Source organism: Homarus americanus, unplaced genomic scaffold (assembly GCF_018991925.1).
Source record: "Homarus americanus isolate GMGI-L3 unplaced genomic scaffold, GMGI_Hamer_2.0 scaffold39675, whole genome shotgun sequence".
Lineage (NCBI taxonomy): Eukaryota > Metazoa > Arthropoda > Malacostraca > Decapoda > Nephropidae > Homarus > Homarus americanus.
In genome coordinates this window covers 16336152-16353087 of record NW_024736071.1, presented here as the reverse complement: position 1 = coordinate 16353087, position 16936 = coordinate 16336152, and the positions used below count along the sequence as shown (strand labels likewise).

Sequence of the window (16936 nt, the reverse complement as noted above, 5' to 3'; positions counted from 1 at the left end):
CCTCGGGGTAGTCAAAGATGTCTGGTGGCTTTACCGTCGCTTCTGTTGTTGTATATCTGTCCACTGTAACAAGTATTGGGGGCTATTGTTGTTGGTGTTGGTGTTTTTGTTACCGTCACGACTTTTGTAACTAGTGATGATGTTACGGTTGTTTGAGTATTAGGTACTGTTGTTTTTTACCGCTGTTATTGATATCATCTTTTGTTATTACCATTGCTATAACTAAGGGTAGTTTCCTGTTGCCGTCGCTGTTGTTGCGATAGTGTCTGTTTCTGTTGCAACTATACCGTTACCTACTACTGTTATTAACGCTGTTTTTTTATAGTTTAGTGCTACTACGGTAGGTGTGATTAGTGCTGGCTGCTACTACTACTACTGTTGCTGTCGTTACTGCTATTGGTTATGCTGTTCTTACTGCTATTGCTGCTGTTGCTCGTGTCACTGTTGCTAGCTCTGTTGCTGTTAGACTCAATGCTACTTCTGCTGCTTCCGATACCGCTACTACCTGCTGTTATTACTGCTATTGCTGCCACTGCTATTGCTGCGACTGCTGCCACTATCACTGACGTTACTGCTGTCCCTACTGCTGCCGTTACTAATGCTACTGATGCTTTTGCTATAACTGTTAACTGTTTTCACCTGCTGCTGTGTCATTGTCGCTCTTACTGCTGCGAATACTGTTGTTACTGTTGATATTATTGATGGTACTGTTACTGATGCTAAATATACTACTGTTACGTCTGTTGCTTTATCACTTAGACACCAAAAGGGTTTACAATCACGTGGTGGCGAGCAGCGTACAGACCCATATATTAATGTTAAGCCAGTTATACACAGTGCATCTAGATCACTAATACTGAGAAGGGTTTTGATAGGCTATGTTTTATATTATATTTACTGTTTATTGAAGCTTAATTCTCCCTCACCACAACCATGGCTCAGGGAACATTAACAATATTGATGAGCATGATTATTCTAACACAAAAACAGGTTGACGTCTTGTTTCATTCTATATCATTTTATTTTATGAAATGTCAAAATATGTGTCGTGCGAATTTTCTTTGATTGAATTATTTATCTGGATGTTTTCAGTGAATCTCAGTAATTTGAAGTATAATCTTTTGGGGATAAAATCTGCATGAGGTATGACTGGTGAATCTGGCACCGATTTATTTCCATCAGCATCGTCATAAACACCTGATCCGGTTTCTTAAAAATTCCTACATAAATCTGTGCCACATCAGCACGGCTCATTTAAAGTATGACGTAATAATGGCAGCAAAATGATGCCTAAACTACACTGAGACTGTAATTAAACTATATGTCCTCTTTAGCACCACTACGAGGATCAATATTGTAAGGATTTTTACGAATCTGTCATCAGGATTGTGTGAGATGGAACAGCTGTGTGCCCTAATCATGCAGTTGTATCTTCCACAGCTTTTATTCCCAAACGGCTCCTTAAATATTCCACTCCTGGCTTTCAGGGATTCTCTCAATGACTTTTCCGACATTTGACCTTGTGTAGGATACATAAGTGATGAGAACAACTTGAAAATTCAAACCAAAAAGTTTTATATGAGGAAAAGTTGTAATGTGCATCTAACATTAACCCTGCTCTTTGCATCTCTGAATAGTAAACACACACACACACACACACACACACACACACACACACACACACACACACACACACACACACAGATGAGGAATAAAAAAGAGAAAAGTAAGACAATTAAAAAAAAGCCAGGAGTTAATAATTTAAGGCCAGCCACCCCCCAAGCCCTCCAAGCATAACCCTCCACTTATGTATGACGATAGCTCCTGCCGCAGGTGTCTTGGGTGCGGCGGCGGGATTGGCACATCCTCACCTCCGGCACCCTCACCTACACCAAGGAAGAGAGGTTCACCGTCCACCATCCAGAGGGCAGTACCGAGTGGACGTTGGCCATCAAGTACGTGGAGTTGGAAGACGCCGGCACCTACGAGTGTCAGGTAAGTGGAGGAGGAGGTACAGTGGTAGTAAAGTAGGGAACGAGGCATGGTAGAGCCGAGGAGTCTTAGGTACTGTAGGTGTGAATAAAATCAGAGACTGACAAGGTAGGGAGAGGAGGGAGAGCGTGAGAAGGGGGATGGTAACATGGGAGTGACAAGTAAGTTAAAGGGGTAAGTAATGGAATAGAACGGACAGGGAGGAACAAAAAATGAAAATATTTTAGAAAAGAAAAAAAACAGATATCCAGAGTGATAAGAACGTAGATAGAAAAATGGATAATTAGTGACATAAGGAGAAACATATGGAGGCTGAGGTTGAAATGGAAATATATTAGAATGAAATAGGAGGAAGGTGGGTAAACAAACAAGAAAAGTACCAGGAAAGACAAGCAAAAGAAAATCAGTATAAAACAAGATGACTTCAGTGTTGTCTTATAAAATTAACTCACCTTGAAGTACCGTACATATACAACCTACTTGATTATCTTAACAGTGTGTAGATGAAGACCACACGCAGTTTTCCGGGACCTTACTGCCCGAGTGTGTTAGTTTGAGGGTTAGTTATTCACCTTGAACAAACACGTAAAGCCGACTAACGAAGGCAACAGAAGCTTAACTCGGCTGCCCCAGTGTTCACGTCTGGCCAACACTATCTGACAATTAGTTGGTTCAGTATCACCAGCTGAAGATTAGCTATAATTGGTCAGTGGGATGCTGGGTCACTTCTGCCAGTGGGTCGGTCATCCTTAATTAACTTTTTTGGTACTAAGATGATGTTTGTTTTTTTGTACTGTTTCTTCTTCAGTTAATAAGATGTTTTCTGTTAAATTTCTGTTACTGAGTCTATTTATTGATGTTGTTTTAATAATAATAATAATAATAATAATAATAATAATAATAATAATAATAATAATAATAATAATAATAATAATAATAATAATAATAATAATAATAATAATAATAATAATAATAATTATAATAATAATCATCAACTCCTTATTAAAATATGTCATGCAAAATTATGAAAATATGAAGTAAACAGAGATGATGAAAGTTACACATTTTAAAATTGGGGAATGGATCACTCGATTAACAATAGCTTACAGGACAAAAACACAGACACAACATGAAATGAACACACAAACTAACTCCACACCTGGTAGTAATCTCAGTGCCTATAGGAGAGCCGGATACACTGTCTTATGACCTGATAGTGACACCAACAAGATCCTTCCAGCAGTACAGAGTTGTCTCACCTCAGTGCCATGAAGAGTCCTGGTCATTCAATCTCTCTGGCTGGTCACAATCTGTACTTGTTTCCCACACCTATCACGTAGTCCTGAAAGCCTTGGTCTCTCAGCTCTCACAGGGTGGTAGAGAGAGTTATTGTTTCTCATCTGATGCAGTTAGGAATTCTCATTTCTCTCCTGGTGTAGATGGGAGTCTTGATTTATCGAACCTGGTGATGGTGGGGAGTAAACGACGGTGAACTGTGTGTGTGTGTGTGTGTGTGTGTGTGTGTGTGTGTGTGTGTGTGTGTGTGTGTGTGTGTGTGTGTGTGTGTGTGTGTGTGTGTGTGTGTGTGTGTGTGTGTGTGTGTGTGTGTGTGTGTGTGTGTGTGTGTGTGTGTGTGTGTGTGTGTGTGTGTGTGTGTGTGTGTGTGTGTGTGTGTGTGTGTGTGTGCGCGTGTGTGTAGCTGTCGAGATCTTTATCATGCCCCGGGAACCAAATTACTGCAACCAGACTTTTAATTTCACGCACCAAAATTACGTCACTCGCTTAGCCTCTCGCATCGAAATCCCATTTAAAGCACATCAAAGGAACCGTCAAATATACCATTAACGCTTTATAGTGTCGCTGCAGGTGATGGTGCTATACACAGTTACCTTCCTGGTATCAGTTAGGTGTTCAAGGTATCTAAGTCCTCCTTTATCTGCAACTGACCCACGTAACTAATTCTAATTACATTAACAGTAAGTCGGGAGCACATGGGGCAGTAAGATTTCATGTCAGACAGGGACGCTCTGGCCATCAACGATAACATGGTCTTAGGTTTGGGTATGAGTCAAAATTGATGACATATTAAAGTTGAATGGGATTGATTGTGGTGAGAGATGAGATCACTTTTAATGAGACACAAACGAAATAACAGCCATTGACGTATTGATCGTAAGTGTCAGTTTAATAAGGGAGATGTTTTTCCCCTCTAGGTAAAGAATGTTTGTCTACAAAAACGAAGAGAAAGAAAATATGTTTATATTACGTTACTCGTGTCAGCGTTGTCTAGTGTGTTTAATTTGTTATTTATAGGCAATATTTTTTTCCTTTATTTTAATTGTTACAAGTTTCTAAACATTTTATAATTATGCTAAAAATACTCCCACATTGTTGAAATACCCTCTATTACCGAGTTTGCTTTTGGCCTTTCAAAGCATCATTGTTATCATATTTAGCCCTATTACTTCTATACTAAAGAGTGAGTATAATATAATCGAGTCTTATAACTTCCTTGTGAAGACTTTGGTTGTCTCTTGTTAAGTCTTATTGTTTAGTCTCATTACTTATCATAAGTATTCCTCATTACCTCGTTGTTGAAAGCTTCAGTAATCTGTTTTCAAGCCTTATGTTTACTTTCTCTAAGCTTCATACCCGCATTGTCGAACCTTATTATTGCCTCGTCGAAACTTGGGTCGTGTATTGTTGAGGTCCCATTAGTATGTCGACGAGACTTCAACTGCTTCCTCTCGAAAAGTTTGTGTCGTTAAAGTTTACTGTTTCCCTGGTAGTGATTTCCTTATTTTCCTACCAAGATAATGTGGGATAATGTTGTATGTTGTATACTCTTGTGTTATATATTGAGTGTGTGAGTGTAGCTTAATATGTTGAAGAGAATGTTGGACAATATTTCTCATAATCTAACTTAATCTAACTTAACCTAATTTAACCTAACCTAACCTAAACTAACTTAACCTACCCTAACATAGCCTAACATCCTTATTAACATATATTAACTCAAACAAACACCACCATATTAACACCTAACGTAACCAAAACTAACGTAACCTAACCAAAACCATGACCTCACCTACTTCAATCATAACATAACCTAACCACACCAAATGCAACTCTTGGATGTGAAAATATATGACCTCACCTCCGTTCCGTGTAGATATTTAGGTCATATCACTTTGGTATAACTGCATCTTAACAGAACCGCATCTTTGGATCTGACAACACGAGTCTGTCTTATCCTAGTGTTTATTAAGATGATTTTTAAATATTGACAAGTAAATCTAACCACATTTTCCTGCCTATTGATAGTAACTAACGATAATCATTACTGTATTATATATTTATTTATTTATTTACACATGCAATGATCCCCCCCCCCAAAAATAGCAAATTATAACATCAGGTTGCTATTATAATTATATTCACTAGTCATGAGGTAATATAATAATTTGTAATACGTGAATATATATATGAGTTTTGGTGTAATGTTGTCTAGTGTACATGTAGCCAGCAACTGTCTCTGATATACGTACACATATACATGAATATTTTGTTTACTTACATACACACAAATACACATACAGACACAGACACATTCAGATACATTTACCTGTGACTATAACTCTCGTACATGATACAAATTCCCCCAAAACACACACACACACACACGCACACACACACACACACACACACACACACACACACACACACACACACACACACACACACACACACACACACACACACGTTGGCCAGAGTGACATGAGCTTAGCATTATTGACTCCAGGGACACAGGTAGAGGAAGAATCCGGGTCTAAATACATGTCTCTCTCTCTCTCTCTCTCTCTCTCTCTCTCTCTCTCTCTCTCTCTCTCTCTCTCTCTCTCTCTTTTTTGTCTCTGTCTCTGTTTATCTCTCTGATTGGTTGACTGTTTGTATTTCTGGGTGTTTGTTTTCTTTCGCTTCTGGTCAGACTTTCTTCGTATGTTTGTTTGTGTGTGTGTTTGTTTCCGTCGTTCCATCTGGCTGACAGGTAGTTTATATCTTACTTTTTATTTGTTGTGTTTCTCTGTTTCTGTCTATTTCTTTCGCTGTCTCTTTTTATATCTTCCGTCACTCCTTTTTTTTTCTTATGTTTTTACCTGTTTCTTTATCTTTGTAACTTCCATTATCTTCCTCCTAATTCTCTCTATCTTAACCTCCTTGTGCTTCTTACTCTTTTACTCTCCTCCTTTTCATTCCCTGTCTACATTCCAGTCTCTCTATCTCTATCTCTCTCTCATTTTAATATTTCTTTTCGAGCGAAGAGGACCCCCTCCCCCTTCCTCCCCTCCCCCGTTTTGCTTCAGAGAGATGATGAAAAAAATCTTCTCTCCTCGCCTGAAGTTCATGATAAGTCTTTAAGGTAAGTTTTGTACAGGAACGTGTCAAGTTACGGTTGTCATGACTCCCTCAGCGCCAGAACCTTCCCCTGAGGTACTAGGTGGTGGGAGGGAGGGAGGGTCTGAAGGTAAGGTCCTCCCTCCCCCCCTCCTTCTTTACCTTGGTATGACGTGTGTGCGGTCACCAAATTCCTTTCCTTGCACGCACCCAAAAAATTACCCAATTCTTATGTTGAGTTGTGTGTGTGTGTGTGTGTGTTATGGGGGACGACGTTCTATTCCATTGGATCTGTGAAAAGATAAATCATGAACAACGATGACACACACACACACACACACACACACACACACACACACACACACACATATATATATCATATTAAAAAGAGATAATTATTATTATTATTATTTATATTTTAAAGAAGAACATTTTTATCTGACAATGACCAAACACATAGTTCTTCTGAGATAGACTGCTAAGGATAAGAGGCCATCACCTTGGATGTAATTAAGGCTATGTTACCTGTAATCAATGCATCTCTCATTGTACGACGACAGTAACTAACGATTACTTTTGTCCCATAATAAACGACACTCCTGACCTTATATTCCCACCAGTGTGACTAATGTATTTGATAAATGACTTCTAAGTAGCGTAGTGTGAAGACTTAAGCCCTGAGTTTTGTGCTGAAGAACGCTAATAAATTATCACAGCAATGACAACAAAATTTATGCTTTGATACTAAACATTTTTTATTCAACAAACTAAAAAACCCAACTTAGTCAAGATGTTTATGTTTTCCCTGGTTCTCCCTGGTTCTCCTCTTCGTTATGAAACTAAACTAAAATAAAATAAAATAAACTAATAGCACTGTAAGATATTTTTAATTTATTTTAATTTATTTTCTTTCGTTATTAAAAAATATTTATGTGTGTAAATATCTGCACAGGTAAATACAGCTTAATTATAAAACCTCTTTACCTGCTAACTTAATGACTTCACCTGACTACAGACCTGGAAACCATTGATACCTAAAACAATGAGTCATCAGTTTGTCCTGAAATCGTAAAATTTGTACAATACAGAAATTACAGAATTTAGTGAAAGCTGCTTAATGACCCTGGAAGTTGAAGCACCTAAAACTAGTTTTAAACCAAGCGTGTACTGTTAACTGAAGCAACTTAAAACATAAATAAGAGAAATAACAACACTAACAGAAGGTTTTGTATGAGTTAAAGACCAGAAATCATAATAAATAACATAACATCAACAACAACAACAACGCTAACAAATAACAATTAACATATACATACATCTGATTCGCTCGCATATTGGTTAATGAGTTTCACCTTATAATACAATTCATCGTTTTCCGGAAATTGAGTTTTATGAAGATCACTGATGACCTTCGCCAGGTTGTTCCTCGATATCATAAAGTCAATGTAAATTAACTTTACACAATATGAATAATCTAACTTCATCGAGTATAGCTAGAAGGAACTGCTTAATATGGCTGGAGAAGTTAACTAGTATGAAAACTTAAACTAACTCTGTTTGTATCTAGTCAAAATATTATCCCAAAATGAGACTAAATGCGATCAGGGTGTAAAGAAATTAAATAAATAGAGAATTCATACAATAAACATAAACTTACTGAAAATAGAAAATATATTGATTGATTTAGGGAATGGAAAAAAGTACAGAAAATAATGTTATATGAATAAATGAACTGAAGATAAACATAACTATATAAATAAATTATTGACAAGGAAATATGTGAGTAAATTATAATAAAAACAATTAACGATCAGTAAACCAAATAAATAGGAAAATAAATATAAAGGTGAATGAGTATATAAATAATCAATTAAATGGTAATTAAGTCAATTCGATAGACCGATATTTAGGTAATTAATATTCAATGTGACAAATCAATCAAGAAGTTCTAAGGTAAACTACTCAAACGAATTCACTCTCAAAGGTATGGTGCTCACCTCTTCCCCTGGCGTGTGTGTGTGTGTGTGTGTGTTTGTAAGAGGAAATCTACACTATCCATTTCCTCTCTTCCCTCTCGCCTCCCGTACCATCAGCGTGAGGCCTTAGAGAGATGGTTGGATCTTCAAAACAAAACACTGAGTTGCCGACGACATTCCACACACAGTGAACCCAAACTAAACTAGACTTTTATCTTGTGTTGTTTTTATTATTATTATTATTATTACTAAACTATTAGTATGTTGCTATCATTACTTTCATTTGTTTTTATTATTTTTCTTCCACTACCTGTGTTATATGCTTCACTAGGTGTCGGGTGTGGTGTGGAGGGACCAACGTAGCGTCAACCAAGAACTTTGAGCATTATGGTCGGTAATCCGGGTGTGGTTCAAGGTTAATTTATCATGCAAATGAAGGTCGTGGCCCGATATTAGGAGGTTTAGCCCGAAACTCGCCCTGTTTAGCCCCATAATCCGGACTACATAATTTGAAGCTAATATTATGTAATTACAGTGTAGTGAAAAAACCCATTGAGGCATTTTTGTTTATAAAAACATGTCAAGCACCAAACTAGCCTTAATTTGGGTTAATATAGAGACGTATGACTTCAAAACATTGCGAAGGAACATGTGTAAACATGGTAAAAGTAACATTTTAATTAAAAATTAAATATTCCATAATGCGATGTAATGTTGTTCAGTAAATACACGCTTTACAAAGACTATTTTAGGGATTTCACACTCTTCGTGCCCTGAACATATAAAAACAACAAAACCTGAAATAGTATTCAGCGTCTCCACCACCGCTGGTAAACAAAAGGACCTAAACTCTTGCACTGACAGCGGTGAAGTGTATATATATACACCGACGGAGTTGTACAGTATTATTAAGTTATGGTAGAAGAGAATTAATAAAAAAATTTTAATCATATATAAAACTAAACCATTTGAATGATAAAATGACTTAAAGAAAATAAAGGTAATACAGTTGTGTAGAAAATTCCCCAAACACTTCCAGGAACATTTGTCATCTACTTCAGAGTTCTATAGTGAAGATGGATTAGGAATTTACTATTTAAATGCTCATGACTTTTCCTCTCATTAATGAATAGTAATCTCACACTATAGTTCTATCATACTTAACAATGAAATAACTCTCTTTAAGCCAATCATAACTTGACCCATAAGAAGACAACAGATGTTAACAAGTTCCTATACTGCCTTTTGGCCTCGCCTTACATTGTCCGGAATAATGATGAAGATTAATACAGGTAAAATGATAATGATAATAATAATTTAAATACCACTCCGCGTATAATACATTATACATTATACTGTATTATTTAACGTTAATCTAATATTGTACTGTTCATGGTACGTTAGAGAGTATATAACAGGCCAGTGACCGTACAGATGAGTTTCCAACCAAGAGTTTACTAACAAGAAATGTCTTACTGTCATCAAGAGGTGGGCGGAGTTCATTCACAAACTCTCATATATTTAAATTGAGAAAAATTAGTGGAATAATCAAGGTAATATAAAAATAATTTGTAACCAACTAAGTCTTCTTGTTATATATGCTTATCAACGAACCTTTACAATCTAATATTCTTATGATTATGAAACTGAAACCCTGAGATTATATATTACATAAAATTAAGAGCAAAAAATGGAAAACTTTTAGTCAATAAAGCTTCATATTTTTCTGTCCCCGACGCTTTTCAATATAATTTTTGTTTGAAAACACGAGAAAAAAATGGGCTCATTAAACCGAGGGATGAATTTCACTTTTATACATTCACGAGGTAATTTGTCACAAGTCAGACTTAAATCAGCGAGGCGTGTAGCCCCCACTAGGTTATGAGCCAAGTGAGCCACGGTTCATGAAGACCATCGGCTCCTATAGTGATGGAGAGAGAGAGAGAGAGATGTACAGACACACACACGCACATCATCGATTGCTATGATACTTCTGATATATCTAGTGTAAGGAAAATATAATCTGAGGTGGTTTAAGCTTATACGATATGATTGATTTAGTTAGGAAAATTACAAGAGTTGTAAATAAAAAACAAATAATCATGACATCACATTATCTCGTATTTTATCTCCTTGTATAACACTGTACTTTAGTTTTATCTTATTGCAATTTCGATCTATATTTTATCATATTGTATCCTCCCGTATGTTGTATTGTATTGTATTGTATTGTATTGTCTGTCACTAGATCTCGACGGGTGGAGGTATCGTGTCACATCTGGTGAGACTGAATGTGGTGGTGCCGCGGGCTGTGATACCTGGCAACGGGGAGTACCACGTCGAGTCTGGCTCCACCATCTCCCTCGTGTGTTTCATCGAACAGGTAAGGACGAGGACTAGTTCTTACTGCCGCCTGGTTGACCTTCCAACACTCTCGACTATCAGATCTATATTTACCACAGTTTAATTGATACACTTTTTCCAGCACATGAAAGGGAAGACTTTATTGTTAAAAAGCATCATTATATATATCACACACATATCAAAGGGAGGAAGCCTATCATTGGTTAAAACTGCTGAAGCCTTATATTAAAAAAAACAAATCTATTGCAGGGAAATTATGTATATATCGTTTATGATTATTTAGAATGTCAATGTATAATGCCAATCCTAGTTTAATAATAGTAAAAATATATAATTAATTCCGTCGTAAGGGTGAGTAGGTTTTAATTATCGTGTTCAAGGTAATAACAGGATATATAAAGGCTACGTCATTCTGTAAGGTGAGAAATTATTCCCATACAAATTAAATGTATAAACAAATTCACTTCTTATGATTTTCTGTTTTAATTATTACTAAGTTTCTTAATATCTCCTTTTGTTTATGTGTTTATTAAACTTATTATTTTAACTTACTGTATATGTTTCTGGGATATTTTTGAAAGATTTGAAAAGTAAGAATAGTGATTTGTTTGTAAAAAAAACTTCCCAAACAGTGACTCAGCTTTTACATGCACTTAGGAAATTTCAGTAATATTATTTCTGAGTCGAAACAGAAAGTACCGATGGAAAACTCGCTATTGATAATTTAAATGAAACTGATAAAGGATGAAATTAGGAATATTATAGATAATTCAAACTGACCAAAAAATATACGTTTTATAGATTCTCCTGCTGTCTTAATTTCTCCAGCATTTCCCTAGTCGGTTTATCCAGATGACTGTGTTAATTAGTACCTGATGTAATAGATCATAGTATAATAGGCACCAGTCCTAATACATTTCAGTTAACCTAACCTAACCTAACCTAACTCAGTCCTAATTTGATTTCGGTATTTTAGAATTAGGGTCCAGTTGGATTGCAGCCCATTATGATTGAAGTCCATTTTGATATATAATTAATTTTGAACCAAGTGGGACAGAACAGCCCCATTAGTAATTATAAAAAGTTACAATAAAAAAGGTGGAATAAAATGTTCAAATTGCTTGAAATTTTCACAACAGCTCACTCATTGAGCATAGCAGGATCAGTAATGCTACACAGAACTAATCCATTTATTACAAATTAACTTACAAGTGATTAATATTCTATAAAATTCCGTTGTTTCTTTATATAAATAATTATCTTTAGCGAGTAGATATTCAGTTTATAAAATAAATAAAATTTCACAAAGTGTTTTTTTATTTCGAAATCAATTTGTTTATGTAAATTTAAGCAATAAAAGATAAGCATCCCGCAGTTCGTTCCTTTACGTGTTTACTTTCCTTATAAAAGATAAACTATAGAGTATCACCCTACTGGGATCTTGGTGATGTTCATTATATCAAAGAACCTTCAAAACTTACTCCTCCCTAAGAGTAGTATCGACTTTCTGCTGCCGATTATGATAATGATGATGAAAAGGCGCACTTACTGAGGCCTGCAATTACTTCTTTGTGAAAATGAGGCTCATATATACCATCACTTTCCTCCTATTCTATAACATCACTTTCGTTTTTTGTTTTTTAAGTTGATAAATATGACAACCTGCAACTGTGTTCGGTTGCAATGTGTAAGTCACCTCTCGATAATTTTAATCAACTCGCTTGTCATAATAAAGGATGCAAGGAATTATCGATATAGTCTTAGCTGATAACTTCATAAGGTGATGAAGCGGTCGAGATATCTAGTTACAGCGGTGCAAGATAACACGGTCGAGATATCTAGTTACAGCGGTGCAAGATAACACGGTCGAGATATCTAGTTACAGCGGTGCAAGATAACACGGTCGAGATATCTAGTTAGAAGAGAAATGAATGATCTGTAGAAAGACTATGACAGATTACCTGTGTCTCCTGTGTGTGTGTGTGTGTGTGTGTGTGTGTGTGTGTGTACAGTATATATTAATGTATTTGCATTTCTCTCTCTATTTATCTTCATCTTTTTAAACTTCTCTTTCTCTCTTAAAAGCTGTTCTTCTCTTTCTATTTCTCTTTCTCTCCCCCACTCCGCTATAAACGTCAAGCCTCCATGGTATGACCCTTACTTTGTGTGTGTGTGTGTGTGTGTGTGTGTGTGTGTGTTTCACGTACGGCCTCTTCAGTGTGTGTGGGCGGTGTTCGGGCTCGCTATCCAACTCTTTTCACGCTGACCTATTTTTCCCCTCCGTCGTTCTCTTGTGTGTGTGTGTTAGGTTTTTACACTCGGGGTCTTATTTTTCTCCTTGTGTACTTTGATCTATTCGCTTTTAATCTTTCTCTCCAAATTGCCGTTGTTGAGATTCCGGTACATATGGAAAAATGTCATTATTCTGAGAGCGAGGATTTTCTCTCTTTAAATATTCAATGGAAATGTCAACTCTTATTTTATTTTCAATGATATTAAAAAAAAAGGATTACTGGTCGTTTATTTCCATCGCCATGAAATTAACTATATTTTTTATGATTTAAAGAATAATGTTTTTGTTGTTAAATTGAGCATTCCAAAAGAAAAAAAATGAAATAATGGTATTTGGTCTCTGTTCAATTTTGATATTGCGATCACACATGAAAATTTTTTTAGTGTTGAAAAATATATATATTAAAGGTATACACCACGTAAAATGTAACTTATAGTTTCTAATGAAAATGGATCAAACCGTCATCCTACAAGGTGGAACTATTATCCTTATTTAATTAAACAATGATCCTGTTTAATTATCAGCTTCAGTGTGTTAACCTATAGTCTTAAGTTCTAAACTATCATTGTGTTAAACCATCGTCCTCAAATGTTCAGAGTATCATCGTTTTATAATTAAACCTCAGGCAGATGAACCTTAAATATAATTCATCTAAGTCAAAGAGAGATCAGTAAGTTCTTCAGGTGTATTAAACAGAAATGAACTAAATTCACCCAAATCTTATTTAATTTGTCTAATTCCCTGTGTGATTTTATCAATATATATATATATATATATATATATATATATATATATATATATATATATATATATATATATATATATATATATATATATATATATATATATATATATATGACAGTTGAAAAGAAGAAAATAGTCAGAGGAACTATTGTCTGATGACTCCATCATAATTAGAATACAAATGAACCTTCATATCAATGATGACGAGAATATACAATAGCCTTAATTAATCCCCAGGAAAAAAATAGATTAAATTAAGGCCACATTTTATAGAATTTGTGAGTCGGAGATAGAACAGTTTTAATTAGTTTTGCTGATAATATCATTTGTAATAATGATATTTGTCACGTTAATTTTTGATGGCCACAATTAAAACGAAACTGTTCAAACTCTTATTTCGTATTCATAAGCAAAATATTAATAAAGGTAAAATTAGTTTTGAAGAGCAAAGTATATATATCACTCCTCTGCTAGAAAGCTTCAATTAATTTAAATCCACACAGTCAAAGGCAGAGAAATTGAGTTTTGGAACTTTTCACAGCAAATTTAAAGAAATTGATTGTCAATTCAATTACACACTCAGAGTTTTCCCTTGCTACTTTTTCTCTCAAGTTAATAGTGCCAAACATGTATACGTTTACCCTGAATCATATCAAGTTGCACACTCATACACACACACACACACTTTATTGTGGTAAATTGCAGTTTTTCCCTACCTGCAAAAACACAATAATTAAGTATACGAGTATATATAATATGAAATATATACTCTACATCACTTATAAATAATATGCAACACATTCAACAATTATACGCCATAGAATATAACACTAGGTTAATACAGGTAATCCCTCTACTGCCATGAACAACTTGGACACGGTATAGAGACGTCAGCAGCGGTAGTACACTGACTCAAGTGAGAGGTTGCTGAAACTCGCTCGGCCGCTTAGCATTTGTTTACCACCTATTTATATACAGTTAGTGAGTGTCATGCTCTCCGTGCTCTTGGCGACGTTTACTAAAGGCAATTACGGTCAATTCCTACGTCATTCGAGGCTATTTTCCTTCCTCACTCAGACAAACAAAAAGAATGAGTTTTCTTGTGTGTTGATATACCGCGAAATGATGAATATGCACGACACCGATTCTGCAGTGATACATGGCGGAGTAAACATTGGCAGGCCATTCATTTATTGCGTCTTCGAGGAAATGAGAACACGCGACTATCATGTCTGGTGGCGCAGGACACTGAATGAGCTCGTGTGCAGTAGGTCAGAAAGTAGTGATGAATGTGTTGGAAAAAATCAAATCGTGAGCTGCGTCCCCGGAGGAGGGAGCCTCCCGCCTAACACGATATTTTGTGGATGTGAAAGCTCTGGATGGAGCCCCGACGAGCGTGTGGGCAAACACGTAAGAGAGACTTCTGAGGGACCCCGTGTAAGTAAAGCTTTAAGAGATCGATGCAACACGGAATTAAGATCAAAAGACCTTCCATGCACATGCAAACACGGAAGAGATCTCTGAAGACTATTTACGTAAACTTTGGAGCTTGACGAAGGAACTGTAAACTCAGAGCTCTCATCCCACACATGTTAACAGAGGATAAGGCTCGCTGAATTATAATTAATACAGTACAGACTTGATCTCTTATTCGTATTTATACAAACACGAAAAACATTTATCAGCACATGATACTCGCAACACAGACTGTTCATGTGTTCGACTCAGTGCCACAACTGCCAGGGTTATGAGAGCTCTTCATGACGCCAGTGTCCACATTAGACATACCCTGTATTCCAAATAAACTCATTCCAGTTTAGATTTCCTGTGTGGCAATTAATAAAGTGTAACCTCTTATCATCAATAGATATAGTAAATAAACAAATAATTAAATGAATAAAATATACATCCATCACCCTTATAGTGAAAACAATGATGAGAACTATAATGTGGTGACGCTACGATAAGTTCACGTTATGGGGGTGTGTCGTCAGTGGGTGGGGAGTGAAGGGCCGACGTAATTGCGACTTCCGGGAACCTTAAAGAGACCACACACTTTAGTATTATTGTTTAGTCTGGAAATATAAAGGATCTGTTTTACTAAGATCTGGTGTTCATATCCATCACTTTACCTTAACCTAAGATGGTGGTGATGGGAGTGGGATCTATTGGTCGTCAGTGTTATCGCCGTCAGGTCTTAAAACATGTGAGCTAGCCATTCAGACTTACAATAGCGGTGTCCCGGACGACCACTCACACACTCTTTCTGAGTCGTGAGCTCACAATACGGAAAGGGGTTTGTCGACAGGCAATTCAAAGGAGTGGTGGATGTCAGGGTGTAAAACCTTGTAACACGGGGGGAAAGTTTGGAAAATTGCAAAATTCTTATAGGGTGTGTTGTGTGTTTCTCTCTCAGTGTTAAGATATATTTATGTGTTGCAGGTGACGAGTGTTGCGGTATTCTTCTTAGTGTCTCTCTCTCTCTCTCTCTCTCTCTCTCTCTCTCTCTCTCTCTCTTATTAATATTTCTCCTCTTTCTTTGTCCAATTCCTATTATTATTACTGACTTGTCATCTCTGGCCTCATCCCCTTAACTCACTTCGTCGTCAAAACAAGAAAATTAATCAAATCACAAAAGGCGGGATAGGTCTTAGTTTTATATCACGGTAGAGATTTATACAAGTTGTTCTAGCAGGATGGTGTCCAGTGAACCGAACACGGCTTGAAGTGCAGCTGTACTATGGTCTGAATTTACAACACCAGAGGAGTATGGTTCCTTAGATCAATGTGTCTGTTTTGTGTCGTGGTCAGGCAACACCGGAGAGTCCCTGGTGGATGTATTAACTGGAAATCTTTCTTATATTGTTAACTCTCACTTAGTAATGCAAAAATATTACTAAACTCTTATTCTGCAGATAATCACAATATGATCAGAGACCTCTAAAGAATCAGATACTCTTGTTAACGAGAAACTACTTTCACTAATTTTCTGGAAACGACTCTGAATCGTTAATTGCTGACATCCATGCCAATGAGAACCCGACAATTTCTCTGGTCTGAATTGCAGTTATGCAATTTATGTTAATTACATTAACACAAAGGCGCAGTAAAAATGGGCAGCTGATAACATATGATACGACTTTTATCTAATAACAGATGTACAGTATTAGTG

The 16936-nt window shown here is 36.2% G+C and overlaps 1 protein-coding gene across 5 annotated transcripts in view; it reads left to right on the top strand.

Annotated features, from left to right (window-relative positions):
• The window catches only part of LOC121871821 (hemicentin-2-like), an 89085-nt gene that overhangs the window by 55685 nt on the left and 16464 nt on the right, over positions 1-16936 (top strand). For 3 of the 5 annotated variants that reach the window (XR_006089962.1, XM_042374331.1, XM_042374330.1), the window contains exons 3-4: positions 1822-1995; positions 10612-10746. Coding sequence is in view for 4 of the 5 variants with exons in the window: in XM_042374331.1 (XP_042230265.1) it covers positions 1822-1995; positions 10612-10746 (309 nt within the window). In the remaining variant the exon portion in view is untranslated. The remainder of the gene's footprint in view (positions 1-1821; positions 1996-10611; positions 10747-16936) is intronic. The other 2 variants (XM_042374333.1, XM_042374332.1) reach the window with 1 other exon arrangement.